Raw genomic sequence first — 22,522 nt, 5'->3', positions numbered from 1 at the left:
CTGGAAATTATTGTCAAATTTTTGTCAGAGGGTGTCTTGTAACTCTAATAACTAGACTAAGAATTTTGAAACTTCACTTTAACCATGCACCAAATCTGATCAAAGAATTCCTATAAATACAAAATGACTCACTATCCCGCACTGTATTGTTTTCAGTGGTATAAATATCAAAAAGCAATTTTCAATAACAAACTTTGAAAAAGAATTTCCAATCATTGGTTTTCTTACAATAATATTCCTATATTTCTGAATACGTTTGGAAGTTATCTTGAGTTGTGACAGACTGTTAGCAATATTGCTTGATATATTTGTGGTTTGTATTTTTATTGCAAAGATAATATTTCATACATTACCATAGTGAACCCATTTAATCGTATCTGACCTGGATCCAAATCACAATCTAGTTCTTGAGTTGACTGAGTACTGGGTAAAAGAAGCCATTTCTCTTGCCAAAATTTCGACACACCTTTGCTTATCGAGTTCCATAAAGTCACATTTTATTTTGATATTCATTGTCCTAGTTACTTTATTTAAGTTAAACACTACAAATAACACGAGCAATTGCTTTAATTAAAGAATGTTACACTGTACCTGACAAGGTAGTGGAATGTTCCGTTTCTCCCTCTGCGATCGACGACTGCTGCAGTTTTCAAGTTTTCACGTGATAAAAACAAGCCTACCCAATTTGATTAAATAGGTTTATGCTAATCCTGCTTTCAGTGATAATTGGGCTGTTCCATTATTCCATAAAAATCATGTCCCACGCTGCCTACAATATTTTTGTTGGCAGTTCGGGATGTAGGTAGTATGGGACCTAACCTCTCCGAATCTCTGAGTGGGTTGGCCAGAACATTAGACTCAATAAGAACATATAGTTAAAAATGAGAACTGATTACATTGCTTATGGGTGCAAACAATGTGCTTGTAATTGTTTTGCTATACTTTGTCAATAAATATACAAAAACTGAACAAGTTTTTCTGTTACTTTTCCTAGCAAAATCTGTCACTTTTTCAGTTTCTTTTTCCTGTTACTTTTTTTCCGATCACCACCTGGGTCTACCTGTGGCCTGCAAGAGGTTCCGGATGCTGTTACCTCCTTGGAAGGTGACGTCTATGTCAGCTTGCTGCTTCAAGAGTCGACGGATGTGATGACTGGTTGATCCTATGTATAGGGACTGATGGTGAAGGGGCTGTTTGTTGTCGGGGCGGCTTGGTCGTTGGGTCGAGGGTGTTGTTGATCGTCCGGTTGACGAAGGGGCAGGGTATTCATTGTATTTAGTGAAAACATATCTGATGCGGTCTAGCCTCGGTACTAAGGGATTGAGGTGTTGAACAGATACTCTTGGCTCGTCAGGTTCGGGTTGCGATGACCCCTCTCTTGACTCTGAAGAGGATGACAGGAGGAGGAATGGATATAGTGGTCGGTGTGGGTTGGCTTGCGGTAGACGCTGGTGTTCAGCCTGTTTCCTTCTCTCTGGACCAGGGCATCTGGGAAGGGGAGTTTGTTGTTGGCTTCTGATTTCATCGTGAACTGCATACGGGGATTGTTTCTCATGTATCACTTGCTTGACAATCTATGTGGAAACGTCGTCCTTCACAGAATAAAAGAAGTTGTATATCCATAAAAATTGTCATCATTCTTCATCCACTCAACTTCTACATGCCCATTAAAGAAGTTTTAAATTCACCATAAATACAGGTAAACTATAAACAAGATTATCACATTTATGTATATAAAAACTGGTATGTAAATCTAAATGATTTAACAAGACAATACAATATAAAAAAACAGGCTGCCAACAGCTGACGGTAGATCACCATATTGGGGACCATAGCACTAATTTCAGATTTTCATCATTACGAGATTTGGCAACGTAGTTTTCTATCGTGATATTGTGTGATTTAGATGTAATCATCAAACAAAGAAGTTTCAAATATTCTGTATTAAGCAATTGTCTTTCCATACAACACGGTCCCTTTCAGTTTGGATTTCGTCTCCGCAAATGACAAGTTGTCACAGTGGGCAGTGAGTCAGGAACCAACCAAGTTTGGGACCAAAGCTTATATCATTTCAAAAGGAGGGAGTATCGCCCTATTGGACCAGCACACCAACCATTTCCGCACACAATTAACACAAACTGTTTTTAGCGAGGGTTTATTCCATTGGAGGATGAGTGAAAGTGTTTTGGTCATATTCCTTATGAGTAACTTCAACGCAAGGATAGAGACGACAATATTTACACCTGGCACATTGCTAGCGAGCTATAACGAACATTAATTTTAAAGCACATCTAAAATGTAACAAAAGTGAAGTAAAGGAGAAATACTAAGAAAAAACACAAAGATGACAGTCCACACTGTAACACAAAACAAACCTCCACAGATGGAATAACGCAGCTGGGTATAATTGATCAAATCATTACCAAACTTGTCATGCATAACTCATTGTAATTAACAGTAGCATATATCACACGTACAATTAATTCAAGTGAATTTCTGGAAACACATTTCGTCTTATAGATAGATTTAAAGCACCTTTTTTCTGTAACATATGTTATATTTGGGATTACTTCCACTTCCAAGTTGCGGTGGCTGAGCGGGTTGGCGGCTGACTTTGTGTGCTGGCGATTAGGTGCCTGGCTCTGAGCGTGTGGGTTCGAACTCGGATGGACTCAACCCAACCAAAGTATAAGAGTCTGTACTTTACTAAGAAAGTGTACTCTCAAATATAACATATGTTACATTTAACCACTCTAAATGGCATTGTGTAATCACCTTTTTGCCTCTTGTCTGTTTGTCGTGCTCTTAATTCCTAATATGTATTCTCATTAATCAGGGTCATCCCAAGGGGAACTTCAAAAGATGTGCCGCGAGGAAACACTTTATGACAGTAGCAACAGATCAAACACAGTTCGTTGTCTTCTGACCAAAGTTCTTCCAGAAATCTTTGCAAAGAAGAACATACCTGCAATTGCTGAACTTCTGGCAGTTCCAATTTCTGTGGTACAGAATAAAGTTCTTACTAAACTCAGGGACATCCTGCTTTCAACTAAACCTGAAGACATTGATCATTCTGATCTTCGGACAGCTGAAAAGGCTCTGTTTGATTGCTGTCTGACAAAGACTGCTTCTACAGATCCTATGTTCGTGCCTAATTTGATCTGCACGTACCTTTTGACTCTCGTCTATTTAACGGTGTTCCAAGACACCCGTCATTCATCTTTGGATACTCTGATCAATCGGGTAAAGGAATTCATTTCACAGCATAGCCTGGGAAACAATATTCTTTCGGTGACATAAGTAGTTTTGTTCATGACATCCGAAAACACATTAATGACGTTGAGAAAGCAGTGAAGGCAATTGGAATGAATCGGAAGCACCTTTCCACCGTGAAGAAGAAGTCCTGGCCTGTTCATTTTTCTATGGTTTTGGGTACAATTCTATTGAGGTAAAACAAGAACCTGAGAGTAACATTCAGTGAACTATTCCTATTTTGAACACTCTTCATAATATCTTGGAGTTAAATAAATTATTAAATGTACATGTTGAATAGGCATAGTTCCCTTTGTGTATCAACTAGGCTAAAACTATGTCAGCTGTAGTTTTAACGCAAGGCTAACAGACAAATACATGACCAGGATTTATGTTAAAATTTAGTTGTTTGACAAAGTTGTAAAGTGTTTCGTTATTGCTTATCTCATTTGTGAACCACTGATAAAAGTATAGACAGCTATATAGACTTTTTTGGCAAATCTAATCTGTCGTTGCAATTTAATATTTCATCTCTTTAATGCCAACTCATTCTCGGGTACATTCTAGCAGTGAACTTAAGTTACCTGTTATGGTTCTAAATTTTTTCACGCTTTTCATACAACAGGTGTTTCACAGTGCGAACCCCAGACGGCCCTTGAGGCCTTGGTCTCTCTCCCACTACTACTGAAGCCAGGAAAACCCAGAGTTAGGAACGTGTTGCAAAATCCAAACTGAACGAGAGAGTCATACAGATGGTCACATCTGGAATGGTTGCATACCTGAATGCCTTAGGTTAGTATCTGTCAAATGATTATGTAAATGATGGATATGATTTAATGTTTTCTTGTGTTTTTGTTATTCATTTTTTGAAACCAGCAGTCAAAGAGCCAAAATTCGTTTTGATTTCAGTAGGGTAGAATTCATTAGAACGGAGCACCGTGTGAATTTGCAAATTATGAAGCAGTATTTTACTAATAGTCAAATTACTGTAACATATTTAACAGGAGATACAGTCGGTGAGGATATCGAAGATCGTGCCAAATCTGCTTTCACAGCCTTTGGGTTGTCACTAAAGTTGGACAGAAGCATGTACGGTATGGCGAGATGTTTGCTGTTTTCACAAACTCCAGTAATCAGACAAGGTGCCATGACCCTGTGGAAAGATGCCAATGATGAAACAACTGAAAGTTTAATGGTGACAGAAGTTCTGAAACATCTACAGCCAATCAGCACCAACCACTTGCACAAACAACCAATCAACCATTCCACAAGCAGTGCAAGCTGGAAAGTAGCTTCTACTCGAATTGGTTCTGACAAAATCATGCTCCACATCAATTTACCATCAGGTATTAAACTTTCACATCAGATATGAAATCTGTAGAAACCCATACTATAAGACATGAATAAAGAGATCGGGGATCTTTATGTAATTTAGCTTGTTGTCTGGGTAAGACTATCTTGGCATATTTCTTAGTGTGTACATGACAAAGAAAGAAAGAACATTTATAAACCTGATATGGCGGGCTGGAATGGAAAATGTCAATCGATATCTATGGGAACTATTTACTTTGTGGATGCATATGATAAGCTTTGATCTGGAGTATGTTTTGTTTGAAACATAAGTGTAAATGTACCTTTACACTCAGGCACTCCGTTTTATGGCGTTGTTGCATATATATTCTAATTTCTAGAGGACGTCCACGTGGTATATACAAGGAGTCTATTCAAGTCATCAGATTGTGGCCACCTCACTTCTGTCGAAGTTCTGAGAGATCTGTCTACACACCCGCATATTCTGTCTATGTGGGCATATCGAATCGACCAGTTCCCTGTGTTCTCTATCACTGAGGATTACAGTCAACGGAACTTCCAGAAGGTGCTTTATTATAGTGCAAAGAGCAAGGCCTGGTTTCAACCTCTTGAGCTCATGCGGCTTCTTATACAAGCTCTGGAAGCAGTTATCGCCCTTCATGAACATGGCGTTATACAAAGAGATCTTACAGCTGCCAGTTTTGCATACAACAAGGAAAGCAAGTCTGTAAAGCTGTGCCGCTTCATGTTGGCGCGAAAATGTGGACGAGAAGAAACTGTTGTCGGTATGTCTATTCACCATGTTCTACTCTTTGTTTTTATATAGTCATAATATGCCTGAATTTTCATTTTATGTCTGCTAATTAGGCCACATACAAAAATATTCTTGTTTCTCATCACTCTATTACAACATATGGGTCGGGGTGGGGGTTGATTGGGGTATTTTTACATTTTAGTTAATTTATGTCCAAAACCCCTTGATTTCTGTGGAAATTTACACCTTCTTCGATAGAAAATTAGAACTTAGAAGTGTGGAAAAATTCTTGCACATTTTGAGAGTCAAATTTGCATTTTCCCTAGTAGAAAAAATAATAAAATCTTAGGGTCGGGTTGAATTTCTTGGGTCGGGCAGTAATAAGGTTCAAGAATATTTTTATATAAGGCCTTTACATTTAATGACTGACTTTCTTGTTAGACAGAGAATGTTCGTCCATTCCCATGAGATGGTCTGCCCCAGAGTCTCTCAAGCAAGCAACATCGTTTCTCTATGCTATCTGATAATTGGATGGTGGGACATCTCATCTACGAAATCATCACACACGGCTGCCTCCCATACTCAGATCTCGGACGGCAAAATGAGTCCGCCATAGAAAACATGGTAAATCTTACTCAACACCGGATGTAAATGTAACAAAAGTTTTATAATCTAAACACCATTTACCACTGTTCCGCAACGGACCCATTGGGATCAATGTATGTAACAGTGTGGATTGATAGGTTTGGGTATCACATAAAGGCCCACATCGAAACTATACGGATGTCGTGTTTGTGTTTGTGTGTGTGTGTGTATGTGTGTGTGTGTGTGTGTGTGTGTGTGTGTGTGTGTGTGTGTGTGTGTGTGTGTGTGTGTGTGTGTGTGTGTGTGTGTGTGTGTGTGTGTGTGTGTGTGTGTGTGTGTGTTGTCGCATGCTCAGAAAGTAAAACGTTACATTGATGCTCATATTCCAGATAAAAGAAAACAGAAAGAAGTTATACCAAGAAGATGCATCCCAACATCAGTGTTTGACGTCATCCAAAGCTGCACTCCGCTTTGATGACACTCATCGGATGTCGGTGTGTGAAGCAAAAAGCAAACTGGAGGAGACCTACGACCGTTATGGCAGCTCCAACGGTAAACCAATATGTTTTCCGCCAGTGTATGGTTTCTCTCTGTGAGGACAAATAGAATATCACAGTTTGATATTTAAACCTAGCATATAACGTACACATTATTTCACTATTCAAAAGAATACAACATAAAAACGGGATATTAATCGCCAGCAAATGAAGGTTCATCACCATACTATGGAACATAGGGGACTTACAGTACTTTTGCTATCTGCATAGATCCAAGCTGGATTTACATCATCCCTACAGCTATTGGCGATTGTAACAAATTTAGCCTGGAATTTAATGAACATATATTCTACGATTAAAGATGTGGTCGGGTAAAATATACTGTGAAAGATATGTTCTTACATATCCTATCAGGAGGAAAATAATTTTAAATACTTTAACCCCATTTGAGGATACAGCCAATTACAATCCAACAACCTACCAATTATAAAATACCATTGATCTGTTTACCAAAAAATATTCAAGGAAGTTCTAAAAAATAATTATACTTATTTTAAACGATTATTAAACGGTATTTAACATCATTAAAATATCCATCACTGTTTCACACTGAAATATACTGATCCCTTGTGATGTAACAAAATGAATATTGTTAAGCAGAACATGCTTGATCGTGATTCTTCCATTGTACAAAATGGAGCATCCTCATCTGTTAATATTTTCCTCGTGAGACAACGTTCTTTAATGACCTCTTCCAATTGGGACGGGCGACCAAGTAGGTGCAACTGATATTTGGCTCTCTTTTATTTTATATATTTATATCTACTTAGGTGGCCCTTTCTTTGAATTGATTGGCAGTTTTGTAATCGGAGTATGGGAATAAGAAATAGTGCCACAGATTTGTAGAGTGCTGCCTTAGCAAGAGAATTGGCCACTGCGTTACCGGAGTTTCCAACATGGCTATGTAACCAACAGAGAACAGAGTCATATTTGCCAGTAGATTACATGTATATGTCAATCATTTCAATTAAAAGAGGACGTTTACAAGATTTCTGTTTCTGTATGCTATGGTCATCGATGTGAACACTCTATAACATTATCTGTCGTTTGTATTAATTTGTATGCAGTAAGATTTCAGCGCAAAGTGTTTAACATTGATTACCCGTACATTTTGTGTGCATACATTTCTTGATCTGAATTTTCATGATCATGTCATAAAGCCTGTTTGTACATTGTTCATTTCTTGTTATTTTGTTTTGGTAGATCTATCTGAAAAGATATCTTCCGTGACAGACATTTTGTTTCCTGGACTTGACAGAACATCCTATCAGGATCTCCCTAACGAAGTAGGGTGTCCAAACTTTCTGTTTTTCTTATAATGACTAAATAATGCCTTTTCTGCAGCACACTGTTTTATAGGCATTATGTTTTTATATATATCATAATCCTGTTGGTATTTCTGATACAAGAAACAACCAAGGTCAATTTAAAGTGAAACAATATGTTTCAGGATATCAAGAAATTAATATTGTATTTTTCAGGATTCAGAAACAGACGGTTATGGTGGTTATGGTACGTTCCCCTGACATCTTATCATACTTTGAGGCCACAATAATGATATGTCTATACATCATCATCATCATCATCATCAAACCTCTACTGATTTGTCTCTTCCCTGTTATTTCATGTTATTAATTCATTTAGTCTCATTACATATACTATTTTGAGCAACAGTATACAAGATATACGAAATATGTTCCAGTCCGTTTTTGAATCTCCTTTTTCTGATCCGGAAACAGTATGAGACAGGTATGTCTTGGCTGATCCAGCAAGTCCACGTATCTGTATACATTAGCATGCATTGTTTACTGCAGTTATATATACCTCCTAAGCATGAAAATATTAAAATGACTGCATCGCCCTTGGGAAGTATATCACACGTTAAACCCAAGTGGGCAATCAAACACGGGATGAGCGAATGCCAAAACCATTAAGCTACCCCCTGAGTACATCGTCCTGGTACTATCTATGGGATTCAGGACAATAACTATCTAGAGTAGTTTCCCTTGACGAACCATAATCTGCACATGCTTGTCATAAATACCTTAATGTTATATGTCTTTATAACAGATGATACAGTTCATGCCTACCAAAACCTTGAAGAAAGTCAAACCTCCTCGTCAGTAGAGGGAACCGTTGTATGAGGAATTAGAACCCATCGAAGATGTGGGTTTTCGGGTAAGGAGAATCACTTTTCCATCTGTATTACCGTCTGTGCAGAGTCGCAATGTAACATTATTTCACATCCACGATCCTTCAGCTCGAACCCAAACATAGTATCTACCTAAAAACTGAAATATACTTGTCGAATATTCAACAACGACCTGAACACACACATTGATTCCATTTAGTGTCGATATTAGTTGTCATTGTAGTAGCCCTATGATGTGAAGTAAATTGAAATGTTCATATTATGTACATCAAACGCGTGTCATTGCAAGATGGTTTATTATCGGAAATTAATCTGCCAGTTCCAGTACATTTGTTTTAAAAAATCACTTACTTTGATGTAATCGCTTCCACACCAGCATATGTTCCGTTATTTTGTCTGCTGTAAACCACTGACTAAGTAAAGAGATTACACGATCACTATTTATTCCCTCATACGATTCTTAGCTGAAACCAAACAAGAGGATGGATGTACTGCGTCGACGCCTGACACAAACAGAAGAGTCACAGTTGAATACAGAAATCATCCCAGGAATATACGGCCGTGTGACTGTTGAAGAAAGGAATCAAACAGAATACCTGGTAAACATGTCATCTAATAATGATATCAGCAGAATGTTTCCATAGCCAATTCAGATTGTTTGATCATTTCAACAAAACATACACTCAGAGGATCTGTGGAACAAATATAAGCTACGCATCCTTTCATACAACAATCGTATTTACGGTCTTAACAGTTAATCCACCAATAATATCATTGTGTTGACAACATGATTAACAATTATGATTTCGCCTCTCCTTAGAAATAGAAAGAAGCACGTATGTAATAACAATCCCATTTGTAGCAAAGGTACATTGCAATTCACAGTTGTACGACTTCCCAAATGGACAACTTTCCTTAAGCAACGTGGTGGACGTTAGGAGCTTCGGCCTCTGGTCTGTGAAGTATATTCGCTGTTTGAGTGCAGTAGCAAGGACGTTGTCTCTTTTTTCATCAGCGAAAAAATGGGTCCATGGTTGCCTGAGTACAGATAACATATGGTTATCTGATACTAAAGATGATGGCGATTACAAGGTGAGGGCGGCATGTATTAATGTTCATGCTACCATCCTATGTCCTCAAAGGTATATTATGGCATTTACATAGTGCACGCAATTTTATATATATCCACGCAACTAATACATGCCTCAACGTGCTGGGTTTTCCCTCTCCATCATTGGATATCAGTCTCAACGGCACATCGTATTATCAATCTCAACTCTGGGGAACATACAACTCTTTGCAGCCACTAGGCGCACCAAGTTATTGGTGGCTTTCCCTCCTTACGAGGTACCCATTGACAGCTGAGTGGACTGGGACACATAGTCAAGGTACTTGTCCAAGTTTATTTCACGCTGCTGTACCCACAACTAGGTACAGCAACGGATGCATGGGTTCTTTTAAGTGCACAGGGTTGTGTATTGTACACTAGGGGGTTGTGACAGCACTGAAAGAGTGACGGTGACTCCAAGGTTTTTACACCCGGTCATAGGGGGCTCGATCCCGGCACCTCAAGCTCACTAGCGCCTTAGACAGCTCTCCCACCATGCCAAAACATCTGGTTGACACCAGCAAATGCTTGTATTTAGTGATGAAAGTGCTATGCTGATCTGGAAATAAGAAGGGTCACACGAGTGGTCAATTGACTGACAAGGCGCCACAATTAGACGCACCGATCTCCCGTCACTAACGCATGACATAAAACTTTGTTCGTGGGTTCGAATCTCCGCTCTCCAAGGATTAGCACCATTTCGGTATAACAAACATAATCCTCTACAAATTTAGCACAGCAATCAAATCCCCTAACTGTTTTTGCCCATCTCAACACAATAAATCAATTCTCCATTAGCAATTGGCTTGGTGACTCCACCAGATAAACCTCTTATTCTCTTCAGCAACTGGAGAGAAATAAAGACATATTAATTCCTCCCGCTTGCTAAGCTACTATCCCTCATAATCTTATAGAATAGTTGTCAGGTCGTTCAACGAGATAAATGTGATGTTTGACAAAAAATAACCCTCACTGTCTCATCTGAATTTGCACCCTCTAACAAACTTCCTCTCTTCATGTCACAGGTATACTTCTCTGACCTTGGGTACATACGAAGATCATGTAACATTGAGGATGGGGTGATTGCTGATGAAAGTTTTGTTGTCCCACAGGATGAACATGTGTACAGAAGGTAGGGTCTTGACTTCATAAACTTTGTCATTTTATGGCGATTTATTTACATTATAGCTTGATAACAGGTTCCTCAGGATTTCAGGATATCAGTACTATAAGAGTCTCAGTGCCTATCCACTTCGAAGCAGGAATTCACTGTAATATAAGGCAGCATAAACCTACTCGTAACATATCTCTTCCCTCATTAAAAATGTTTGATACAGCTTCGTCCCTACTGATACATCATTTGTTTTGCCAGATCACCCCAGAGGTAATACGAGATGGTACCCACTCATGGGCGAGTGATGTCTTCAGTTTTGGTCTAATCCTGTGGAGGGGCTCCTACCATAAGTTAAAGGATCTAAATAAACTCGAGAGTATTCCAAAAGATCAGGTGTAACTTCATTGCTGAACAGCATTTATTTTCAATTTGTCGTGATGCACCGTCCTCAGTTCCTGTGTCAGGCATAAGCTCTTGCTAATGATATCTGGTCGATCTGACCCCTTTGTCATCGTTGGTTTCTATCAATGGCATGTTTTGCACAAACATTACACTGCCGTACACTAACTACCCAGAATTATAACATTACTTGAACCATCTACTCAACTTTGTGATCAGTTGTCCTTGTATCCAACACCCTCTGAGATAGGTGTTAAACATTAGCCTACTGATGATCTTCTTTTTCACAGTTATATGAGTACCTGACCACTACATCTGGAAATCAGATTCTTCCCCAAACCGGCTAAGTGTCCAGATTCAATCTACTCCCTCATGCTTCTCTGTTGGAGTCCTGAACGACATGAAAGACCACTGATGACTATTGTTCAACAAAACTACTGGAATCCATCAGGTATTTTTTCAAATAACGACTTTGGTAATCAACATTCGCAAAACCACATTTTGTATATTCTACTTTTCGTCTATTTTGTGTACCATATGTGTTTTTAAACGATTCTTAATATTTGCAAGTGGATTAAGACACTGAATATGCTATCATACACAATTATTCCATTCCAAATGTCGGGACTGGAATCAAACATGAGCAGATCCTGATGAACTTCATCAAAGCCATCATCTTGATTTAAAACCAGTGGCAATTTTGTCTACCTCAACCGTTTGAAATTCTCCTTTCGAGAAGATGGAATAACCTGAATTGCTCTGCCCATTTGCCATTACTTTAACATTGTGCATGTAATTTCAGTGATGAAGTCAGTACCTATCACGATTGGGATCAAAATGATGATGTTTATGACGTGCTTGATCCTGATCCTGATTCCACAGAAACCAAAGTGTCAATATACCAGAATACTGTGGCAGAATTTTCCGGGATTCATAGGTTAGCTTCTGGCATTTTTCTCCTTCAACACAAGCAGGCGGGCAGCACAACAGCCTTGGAATCCATCAGGCATTTGTTCAAAATAAAAAACTTTGCAATCAACATTCGTAAAACCACATTTTTGTATAATCTTTTTTCGTCTATTTTGTGTACCATATGTGTTTAAAAACGATTCTTACTATTTTGCAAGTGGATTAAGATACTGAATATGCTATCATACACAATTATTACATACCAAATGTCAGATTGGAATCAAACGTGAGCAGATCCTGATGAACTTCATCAGAGCCATCATCTTGATTTGAAACCAGCGACAATCTACCTCAAGCATTTGAAATACCTTTCGAGAAGACGGGAATAACCTGAATTGCTCTGCCCATTTGCCATTACTTTAACATTGTGCATGTAATTTCAGTGGTGAAGCCAGTCCCTGTCAAGATTGGGATCAATATGATTGTGTCGATGAGATTTATGCCGATCCTGATCCTGATTCTGCAGAAACCAAAGTGTCAAGTCACCATAATACATCCTAAGCTCCGGAGACCATAGCGTCTGGTGACTGTGACGAAGTGGGAGAATTCTCCCTTACAACATGATGGGTCGAGATCGTCCTTTATTTCATCAAAATGGAAGACACAAATGTGTTGGTTAACAGAGAAACAGCTTTACGTCAGGAAAATGCAAAACGCAAAAACACATCACAAGTTTCTTTTACCAAGCCAAGCCTTTAAATCAAAACATTTACCAGAGAATGAGAAACAAGGGAAAGGCATGCACTTACAAAATTTCCTAGCGCTATCAGCAGCACACCTCAACAACAGCACACAGGACACAGCATGTGACCAAATACCACAAGTTGGTAAGTCAACTTATGTTTCCTAATCGAACCTGCAATCTTTACCTCAAGACTTGATATGGAATGAGAAGCCACGCATCCCTCCGAAGCCAAAACATATGCTTCTGGAAAACACAAGTTGCATCTTCAAGTGATCTTTGTGAAGAAATATACTGATGACTGTTTGTCCTCTGTACATACAAGTATTGAAGGACCTTCTGGAAACAGACCAGAATCACAGCAATCGTGGAAGCAAACTGAACTGGAACCACACACTGTGCCACATCGTTTAGCAAATGGCAATCGAGCACCTTCGCCTCTAACCTCCTCCACCACTACCACAACGTCCGGCCTCCACGACGGAACAGTGAGAAAAGTGACAGTTGATGGGACAGCTCAGAACGATCCTCTTTGTGAAAATGACCTTGTGTCATGAAAACGTTTTAGGGGTCCACGGACCTCATCTTTCAGTATCCTACTTCGGTAGGCTACCTCCGGTTTACCTGTTCGAATATACATGGAGCAATTTGTCAAATTATTTCCAGTTAGCGTTGAATAACGAGCATTTGTGACAAAAATATTTACAATGTAATTTACTTTCCATTGAATCACTAATTTTATTCATGTACCGACATTTGTGTATTTCACTATATTCTTGTAATTATATAAATCAACAATAGAAATGATCATATTTATGTTCATTATATATGGACCAAATCTCTCTCTCTCTCTTTCTCTCCTTTTCTCTCTGTGTGTGGGCCATCGCTAGAAAAATGTGTCTTCTGTAAATTATATTCTCCAGCATCGTATTCTCTCATCATGTGTCTGTTTGATATATGTCATGTCGTGTATGCAGAATCCAAGCCTGCTGCAAGTGTTTTGCAGCTTTTGATTTTCAAAACAGCAGCCGGACTATTTAGTACCATTTAGCTATTGTTCATGTATGTATAATCATATTAGTCACTTTGCTCACTGTACATACCCTCACCACAAAGATTCTGCAGTTTGTAATTTAAGAAAATTTACAAAAATGTTTTGTGTGTATATTTTTGGCAAAGTGGAGATAATCGGTATGTAATCTGCATTATATGATTTTTCTGCATGAGAAATTGCGGTAAGTACGTCCTGTTATATTGGCGTGTGACAGTGTTGAAACCCTACTCTGTCACTCACTGTCCTGTGATCGGCCGGTCGGTCGCCTCCTGTACTGTGCCTCTCGTGTTCATTGGGCCATCGCTAGAAAAATTTGTCTCTGTAAATTATATTCTCCAGCATCGTATTCTCTCATCATGTGTTCGTTTGACATATGTCATGTCGTGTGTATGCAGAATCCAAGCCTGCTGCAAGTGTTTTGGTAGCTTTGATTTTCAAACAGCAGCGGGACTATTTAGTACGATTTAGCTATTTTTCATGTATTTATAATCATATTAGTCACTTTGCTCACTGTACATATATCCTCACCACAAAGATTTGCAAGCTTGTAATTTAAGAAAATTTACAAAATGTTTTGTGTGTATATTTTGGCAAAGGAGATAATCGGTATGTAAACTTATATGATTTTTTCTGCATGGGGAAATTGCGGTAAGTACGTCCTGTTATATTGGCGTGTAACAGTGCTGAAAACCCTACTCGTCACTTGTCCTGTGATCGGCCGGTCGCCTCCTGTACTGTGCCTTCATGTTCATTGGGCCATCGCTAGACAATTTGTCTTCTGTAAATTATATTCTCCAGCATCGTATTCTCTCATCATGTGTTCGTTTGATATATGTCATGTCGTGTATAATGCAAAATCTAAGCCTGCTGCAAGTGTTTTGGTAGCTTTGATTTTCAAACAGCAGCGGGACTATTTAATTACTATTTCGCTATTTTCATGTATTTATAATCATATTAGTCACTTTTCTCACTGTACATATCCTCACCACAAAGATTTGCAAGCTTGTAATTTAAGAAAATTTACAAAAATGTTTTGTGTGTATGTTTTTGGCAAAGGGAGATAATCGGTATGTAAACTTATATGATTTTTTCTGCATGGGGAAATTGCAGTAAGTACGTCCTGTTATAGTGGCGATGTAACAGTGCTGAAAACCCTACTCGTCACTGTCCTGTGATCGGCCGGTCGCCTCCTGTACTGTGCCTTCGTGTTCATTGGGCCATCGCTAGACAATTTGTGGCGTGTAACAGTGCTGAAATTTGGCCTTTGGATCGCGCATTGTGTTAGCGGAATGACACACTGCTAAGTTTCCTTTGCAATGATGTTGACAGGAGTGATGAGGAGTCTGGCATTGTGGTCTGTATTGGTGAAATGGAATTTGTACATTTTAGTTTTGGAAAATGCTGTCGAAGGACAGTATGACAACTTTACATTATTCCATATTTTTTATCCCCACCAAACGCGTTTTGCGGGGGTATGAAAATGGACTCCATCTTTGCGTGCGTCCGTTCGTCCGTCCGTGCACATTTGTCTTTTCAGAGCAGAACTCTAAAACCGTTCAATATTTCTTCACCAAACTTGGCACATACACGGATCTGGTGGTGTACTGGTGACTTTGGTAGTTTTGAATTCTGAATTCAATATTTTTGGCGTTTCCATGGCAACAAGTTCGACTTTGACTAAAATTGGTGGTTGTGCTCTTTTCGAAGCAAGAACCCTAAAACCGTTCACTATTTCTTCACCAAACTTGGCACATAGATAGATCTGGTAGTGTACTGGTGCCTTTTGGTAGTTTTGGAATTCTGAATAAAAACACTTTGGCGTTTCCATGGCAACAAGTTCGATTTAGACTGAAATTAGTGGTAGTGCTCTATTTCGGAGCTGAACTCTAAAACCGTTCACTATTTCTTCACTAAACTTGGCACATAGATAGATCTGGTGGTCTACTGGTGCCTTTTGGTAGTTTTGGAATTCTGAATAAAATATTTTTGGCTTTTCCGTGGCGACAAGTTCGATTTGGACTGGAATTAGTGGTAGTGCTCATTTCGGGGCTGAATTCTAAAACCGTTCACTATTTCTTCACCAAACTTGGCACATAGATAAGGCTGGTGGTGTACTGGTTCCTTGTTGGTAGTTTTGGAATTCTGAATTAAATAATTTTGGCCTTTCCATGGCAACCATTTTGAGGTGAGGAGGTGAAATTGGATTTAACGTCGTCCTTGAGAATATGACGACTTGCATGCGTGTGTGTGTGTGTGTGTATGTGCGGCTGCTTGTACTAGCCCAGACTGAAGCTGGTTTTATAGTGCTAGCCCACTGAGATACCATGCCGCAGTGAAGCATGGATACCCCACTCAGACACATTATACTGACTCCGAGCCGACCAGTCCTTGTTGTACCCATGAATGCCGAGCGCCAGACAGGGACCAACAAAATACCATATTTTAACGCCTTATGGTATGACGCGGTCGAGGATCGAACCCTCGACGTTCCGCTCTCGGGCGGACGCTCTAACCACTACACCACTGGGGGTGGTCGCAACAAGTTTGATATAGACTGAAATTGGTGATAGTGCTCCTTTCTGGAGCAGAACTTAAAACCTTTAAATACTCTCCTTCCACTTTTCTATATACATACCTAAATATTTGACATAATCATAACTCGCAGACATAATCATGAAGTATTTTGCCATTGCGGGGATATTGATGACTTTGTTTTCTTGTTAAAATTAGTTTGTGAATATGCCAGATGACAAACACAATCATGGGCGGATCCAGGAATTTCGAGGGGGTGGGGGTGTCAGGGGTTCGAACGCCCCGAACACTCCATTGGCTCTGCCAACGCAAATTTATCAATGTGGTCTTAAGTCATTTTTAAAAGAGAGGAGGAGGCGCGCGCGAACGCCCTGAACCCTCCTCTGGATCCGCCAATGACAATAAATAAAGCGGCTAGGAGACTGCTATCAATAAAATAAAAGATACAGAGATAAGAAATAATGCATACTTTTATACTGCAGAGATGTCAAAATTTCTATTACAAAAAAGATAATAACATGATTTTATATTGTCAGTTCCTTAATCACCGCTTAACTGTTGACAGGTGGGATAATATCAGAAATCTGTGGTTGATTTTGACATTAGGGCATCGTGACACCTTTGGAAAGAGATGTGGTGTCAAAAGTCAGTCTACAATATTCAGTATCAAGTGTATCCACTATATTGGCGTTGGTACACAGGCTTGACGACGCATAGACTACGCCTAAGCGATTGAGGGAAAGCTTGGGGAATTGCTATCCCCATGTCCGTACCCAGTACTTGTCCTGGCTTCAGTAATTTTTCTTGATCAAATGGAACTTTTGCATCATACTTTCTAAGGAAAGTCGCCCCCAAACGTGTCTGCTGATAGGGACAAGGTCCGGAAAAGGTTGGCTAGGAAAGGTACGCAGATATTTTGGTGTGTTCGAGGAAATCCGTCACAACACAGGTGGTACGTGGACGGGTATTATCTTGCTGAAGCATGCAGAGTTACTTCTTTGTTCTTGAATGAACGGCTGCACGCATGAGGCCCAAGATCTATATTGCAGTATTGCGGACCTATATCCGATCGCCATTGACAATGACAGAGTTGTGTCCGACCGCCAGGATGTGATGGTTCTCCATACTACAACGCTCTCGGGATAGGCAAACTGCCGACTGCCATCTGAGCAGTCCAGATGGGGAAATCTCGACTCTCGTCAAGGAACAAAACACCATCCCAATCTTGCCTTCTTAAAGCCGTATAAATTTTAGTCATCTTCAAGGGCTTCATATGAACATCCACAGCCTATCAGTCCAAATCAGGGACAGATCGCCGTCCACAATGACACTGGCAGCCTTATTCTTATCTTATACAAATTAAAGATGGTATGCAGCAGAGTAGGTTCCGGGTGATCAGGCCTTGTAAGAAGCTCAGTGCCTCCAGCTCAGGACCCTTGTCCCTTCCACGCACGCAGCCCAGACAGCGCGAATTTAGGCTACTCCCAGGGAAATAGTGCCTAGTCAGACCCACCAAGAACTTCTCTGGAGATGTGAAGGTTCCCCAACGCTGCAGCCCTTCTGTACTCCAGAGTGTCAGAAGGAGCCTGTGCTAACCAGGTGGAGAACCTGGGCACTCTCAGGAACATGAAGTTAGAAACGGATTCAGGATTGGAGGTTTGGGGTTGGGGATTCAGATCCGAATCTGAATATTTTTTCACATTCCGGGTTCCGAGATCCCGAATCTGAATATTTTTTCATATTCAGGATTCAGAATCCGAATCCACGAATCTCTGAATATTTTTTTCACATTCAGGATTCGAATCCCGAATCTGAATATTTTTTCATATTCAGCATTCTGAATCCTCTAATCTGAATATTTTTTTCATTATCTGGGGATTCGAATCCCCAATCAGAATATTTTATGATGGTGTAGGTGAACATGAAGTTAGAAACGGATTGGGATTGGGGAGTTCAGGGATTCGAATCCCGAATCTGATTACTTTCAGATTCAGGATTGGGATTCGAATCTGAACATCATATTATCAATCTCAACTCCCTGGGGAGTATACAACTATTGCAGCCACTTGGCGCACCGAGTTATTGTGGCTTTCTCATCCCAACTACAGGTACCCTTTTCACGGCTGGGTGAAGCTGGGACACATAGTCACAGTACTTTGTCCAAATGCGTTGCTGTACCCGCAACTAGGTGTTTGCACGTATTCATGTGACCACCCATATGGTCATATACCAACGGATTCGAGGGTTCCTTTAAAGTGCACACAGGGTTCTGTACTGTATACTAGGGGCTTGTGACAACACTGAAAGAGTCTGCACCCAAAGTTCACTCAAAGGGAATTTTACGCGGTCACGGGTGGCCTCGATCCCGACACCTCAACCTCGCTGGATCACTAGCCTGGCGCCTTAGCCAGCTCGCCCACCGCGCCCCCATTTGATTTGAACTCTTATATTTCATTCCCTCCCGAATCTGAATATTTTTTCACATTCGGGATTCGAATCCCGAATCTGATTATTTTTTCAGATTCAGGATTGGGGATTCGAATCTGAATTTTTTTTCATTTTCGGTATTTTTGCACATCCGACACTCGGCATTTGGGATTTGAACTCTTATATTTCATCCCCCTTCTAATGTACTAGATACACGTTGTTTACCTGGGTAACTTAAAACATAAACAACTAAACTGCAGTTTTCCATATTTCTTGGTGTGTATGTGTGTTCATTTATCAACAAGACAGTTACAATATAGGTCATGTGTCTTCAAGTCCCAATAAACCTAAGCCATGAGGGTGCTCAAGGACTGGGGCTGCTTCAATATCTCCAAGTTAAACTCCTTTTGTCTAATAATAGCTTGCACTCAATCTGCACTTAATCTACAGAGAAGTTGACAGGAAAAACTTTCACACTGTGTTAGTCCAATATGTCTCTATATATTATTTATTATTGCATTTATATGTTACAGTAGATTGAACCGTTCTATTGTTAAACCGTTTGATATTATCTAAATCCTCAACCCATTATCTATTTAAATGAACGTGCTGAACCAGGCTTATAAATAGTGCTTCCCCTGTAATTACTGACAAACAGATTTTCTACATCTCTTACCTGTGTGCATGAGATAAGAGGCTGATTGTCTTGGCAGAATAATTCTATTCAAATTCTGTTGTGTATAGTATGTGTATGCAGCAAAACTGCATTACCTGGGACAATACAACTTTTGTACTAGGCGCACCGTATTAATGTTCCATAGAGCTACCCATTCAGCGCTGGTGGGCTAGTCCACAGTACTTTTGTTTCAAGTTTACTCCCCTTTGCTGTACCCGCAACTAGGTGTTTCCACGTATTCATGTGGTCACCATCTGGTCATATACCAACGGATTCGTGACTTCTTTTTAAGTGCACAGGGGTTGCCTCGTCCATATCAAAGACGCAAACACGTCTTTTGTCGATATTAATTTGATACAACAAACACGCAGTATGAAATGAAAAGCTGTGGCGGTTCTCTGGTTCACACATTGCCCTGGTTGTTCATGAGGAGTTGAAATGACTGGGGAATCGTTTTCTCTCGGTGTTATACCTTCTTAGTATTTGAAGGTGTGGTAAATGAAAAATATATTTTCTTTATAAGAACTGTGTCATTGGTGTTTTCAAAGGTTACGATGAAGTGTTTGGTCTTTTGTGTAGGTCACAATGTCTCAGAGAAGAACAACGAGTGATTACAATGACAACGACGATGAGGTCAAGGTAAAATGACCCGGAATTTTTGTTGTTGTGGACTCAAGATGACATTATTTTTGCAGTTGGTATACGATGACATGTATGAACCAAGTCAGCGAGCCTGACCATCCGATCCGGTTAGTACCCTTTCACATCAAGCATGAGTTGCTGAAGACCAATTCTAACCGTTTTTCCCCTCGGTCATTTGATGTCAATCTCAACAGGACATCGTATTATCAATCTCAACTCCCTGGGGATCATACAAGTCTTGCAGCCTGTAGGCGCACCAGGTTAATGTGGCTTTCCCATCCTTACGAGGTACCCATTCACATCTGGGTGGACTGAGACAGTCACAGTACTTTGTCCAAGTTTTACAGCACGTTGCTGTACCCGCAACTTGTTGTTTGCGCGTATCCATGTGGCCACCATCTGGCCATCTGATTCGTGAGTTCTTTTAAGTGCACAGGGAGTCATCAAACAAAGTTGACTCCAAGGTTTTTACAGCCGGTCACAGGTGGGCTCGATCCCGGCACCTCAAGCTCGCTGGATCCGCTAACCTAGGGCCTTAGACAGCTCCACGCGCCAACAACCAACAATTGGTTATACCTGCTTGGGTTATCAGTCAAGACATGATGAGGAGTAGTTTACTGCGATGTCATATTGGCCAAAGTCAGTTTGCTCGTGACTATCTGCTCAAAACGGATGGAGTGTGAAGCCCATTTCTAGTGTCCCCGCCGTGATATTGCTTGAATATTGCTAAAACTAAACTCACTCACTCACTCGCTCACAGTCTTCAAAGCGGCGTTAAACTCATGGCACCCAACAAACGTCAGAACGGAAAGCATAATCATTATTTTGAATTCATTTCCCATCCTTTGACATATTTTGTATATATCAGTGAAACAGCAATCAGGATGATGAACACTCACAAAGAAATGTGCAATCATTTTCTAGGGAAGAATGTAGAATTCAATTATTTAACGTTGGCATGCTGACCTTTCAACGTTTTATAGCCGCACTCACTCACTCACTGAAGTTTGATTGTAAAGATTGTTTAATGTGTTGAATGTTAAATGTGAGGGCAACATGGACAAAATGTGCTTTTTGTATTTTATCATATGTGCCTGTATTCTGATTAACTTGCCTTTGTGCCTTCATCACTATTTGATAAACATGCATGCTATTGTATCCTAAGGCATTTAGAAGGTCAGATTTGGTTCCAGAGGCTCAGTCTTCTACAATACAGCCCAGCATCTTGCCAAACTACTATCACCATTGGGAAAGTTTGTGAGTGACTTTTTGTTTTACGCCACGCACTCAGCAATATTCCAGCTATATGCCGGCTGTCTGTAAATAATCGAGTCTAGAACACACAATCCAGTGATCAACAGCATGAGCATCGACCATTTGGAAAGGCATTTAGAAGGTCCAGATTTTTGTTTCCAGAGGCTCAGTCTTCTACAATACAGCCCAGCATCTTGCCAAACTACTATCACCATGGGGAAAGAAGGAAAACACTACTCAGCGATTCCAGTACCTTTGTCAACAAGGTAAAAGAAGCTAAGCTTACAGGTCGCATGGTCAGCTAGGAGAAGAAGAAGAAGAAGAAGTTTATTCAGTATTTGAGGCCACATGGCCAAGAGTACAAACATACAAGAACAATATTGTGCGGATGGACAGACAAAAACAATGTAATTAGTTCATTTTCATACAGGCAAGTTACGTTTTAGAAATAATTCTATTGTTGTTGTTGTTAAAAGTTGTTTAAATTTTAATCTTAATGGGAACATATGGTAATAACTAGGTAAGTACAGTTTTCTTTGTACAGAATAGAATGGACACACAAGTAAAAAATGAAATTCATCCTGTGTAACATTAAAATCACATTTGTCACATATCAATACATTAAAATTTATATTATTATTATAACGTTGTTGTTGAACATTTAACTTATGGCTTAAACAGCGGAATTTGCATAAAATGCGTATAAGGTCCTTGTTATGACAAAGTTCCAATATGTATTTTTCAGGTTCGAGGGCGGACTTGATTGCTCCATAGTCTTTTAGAAAAGATGATGTTATCCTAGAGTGCCAATTTTGAATTTCAATATCTTGACATCTTTGTCTAAATTCACTTATAAACGTTTCTATATTCCCACATTCCTGTGTAATCCAAACGTAAGAAAATCCAGTTCGGAATAAAAGTAGACGCACATGCGTAACCCAGTTGAAGCTGCCACTGTCGTCTTGCAACTTTAACATTTCATAACATGATTTGGGATGTCGATTATTATCCATATGTAATATTCTGCACCAATATTTGATACATCTGCCGTAAT

General features: G+C 39.7%; 2 protein-coding genes and 1 long non-coding RNA gene across 4 annotated transcripts in view; all 3 read left to right on the top strand.

Annotated features, from left to right (window-relative positions):
- LOC124272612 overlaps positions 1–9,518 on the top strand; it is a 138,189-nt gene extending 128,671 nt beyond the window's left edge. For both annotated transcript variants that reach the window (XR_006897370.1, XR_006897369.1), the window contains 4 exons: positions 7,941–7,971; positions 8,530–8,637; positions 9,076–9,210; positions 9,497–9,518. The gene's annotated coding sequence lies outside the window, so the exon portion shown is untranslated. The remainder of the gene's footprint in view (positions 1–7,940; positions 7,972–8,529; positions 8,638–9,075; positions 9,211–9,496) is intronic.
- Positions 4,956–5,946, top strand: LOC124272614 (proto-oncogene tyrosine-protein kinase LCK-like). Its single transcript, XM_046707815.1, has 2 exons — positions 4,956–5,348; positions 5,759–5,946. The coding sequence occupies exons 1-2, from the start codon at positions 5,054–5,056 to the stop codon at positions 5,839–5,841; spliced, it is 378 nt and encodes a 125-aa protein (XP_046563771.1). The 5' UTR covers positions 4,956–5,053; the 3' UTR covers positions 5,842–5,946.
- A 105-nt stretch (positions 9,519–9,623) lies between the features above and the next one.
- LOC124272615 lies at positions 9,624–11,176 on the top strand. The gene is made up of 3 exons (XR_006897371.1): positions 9,624–9,703; positions 10,745–10,851; positions 11,092–11,176. It is a non-coding gene; the product is annotated as an uncharacterized LOC124272615 (long non-coding RNA).
- The last annotated feature ends 11,346 nt before the right edge of the window (positions 11,177–22,522 follow it).

The sequence above is a fragment of the Haliotis rubra genome, unplaced genomic scaffold (genome assembly GCF_003918875.1).
Source record: "Haliotis rubra isolate DU_JTF1 unplaced genomic scaffold, ASM391887v1 Scf171, whole genome shotgun sequence".
NCBI lineage: Eukaryota > Metazoa > Mollusca > Gastropoda > Lepetellida > Haliotidae > Haliotis > Haliotis rubra.
This window is presented reverse-complemented; position numbering and strand designations above follow the sequence as displayed.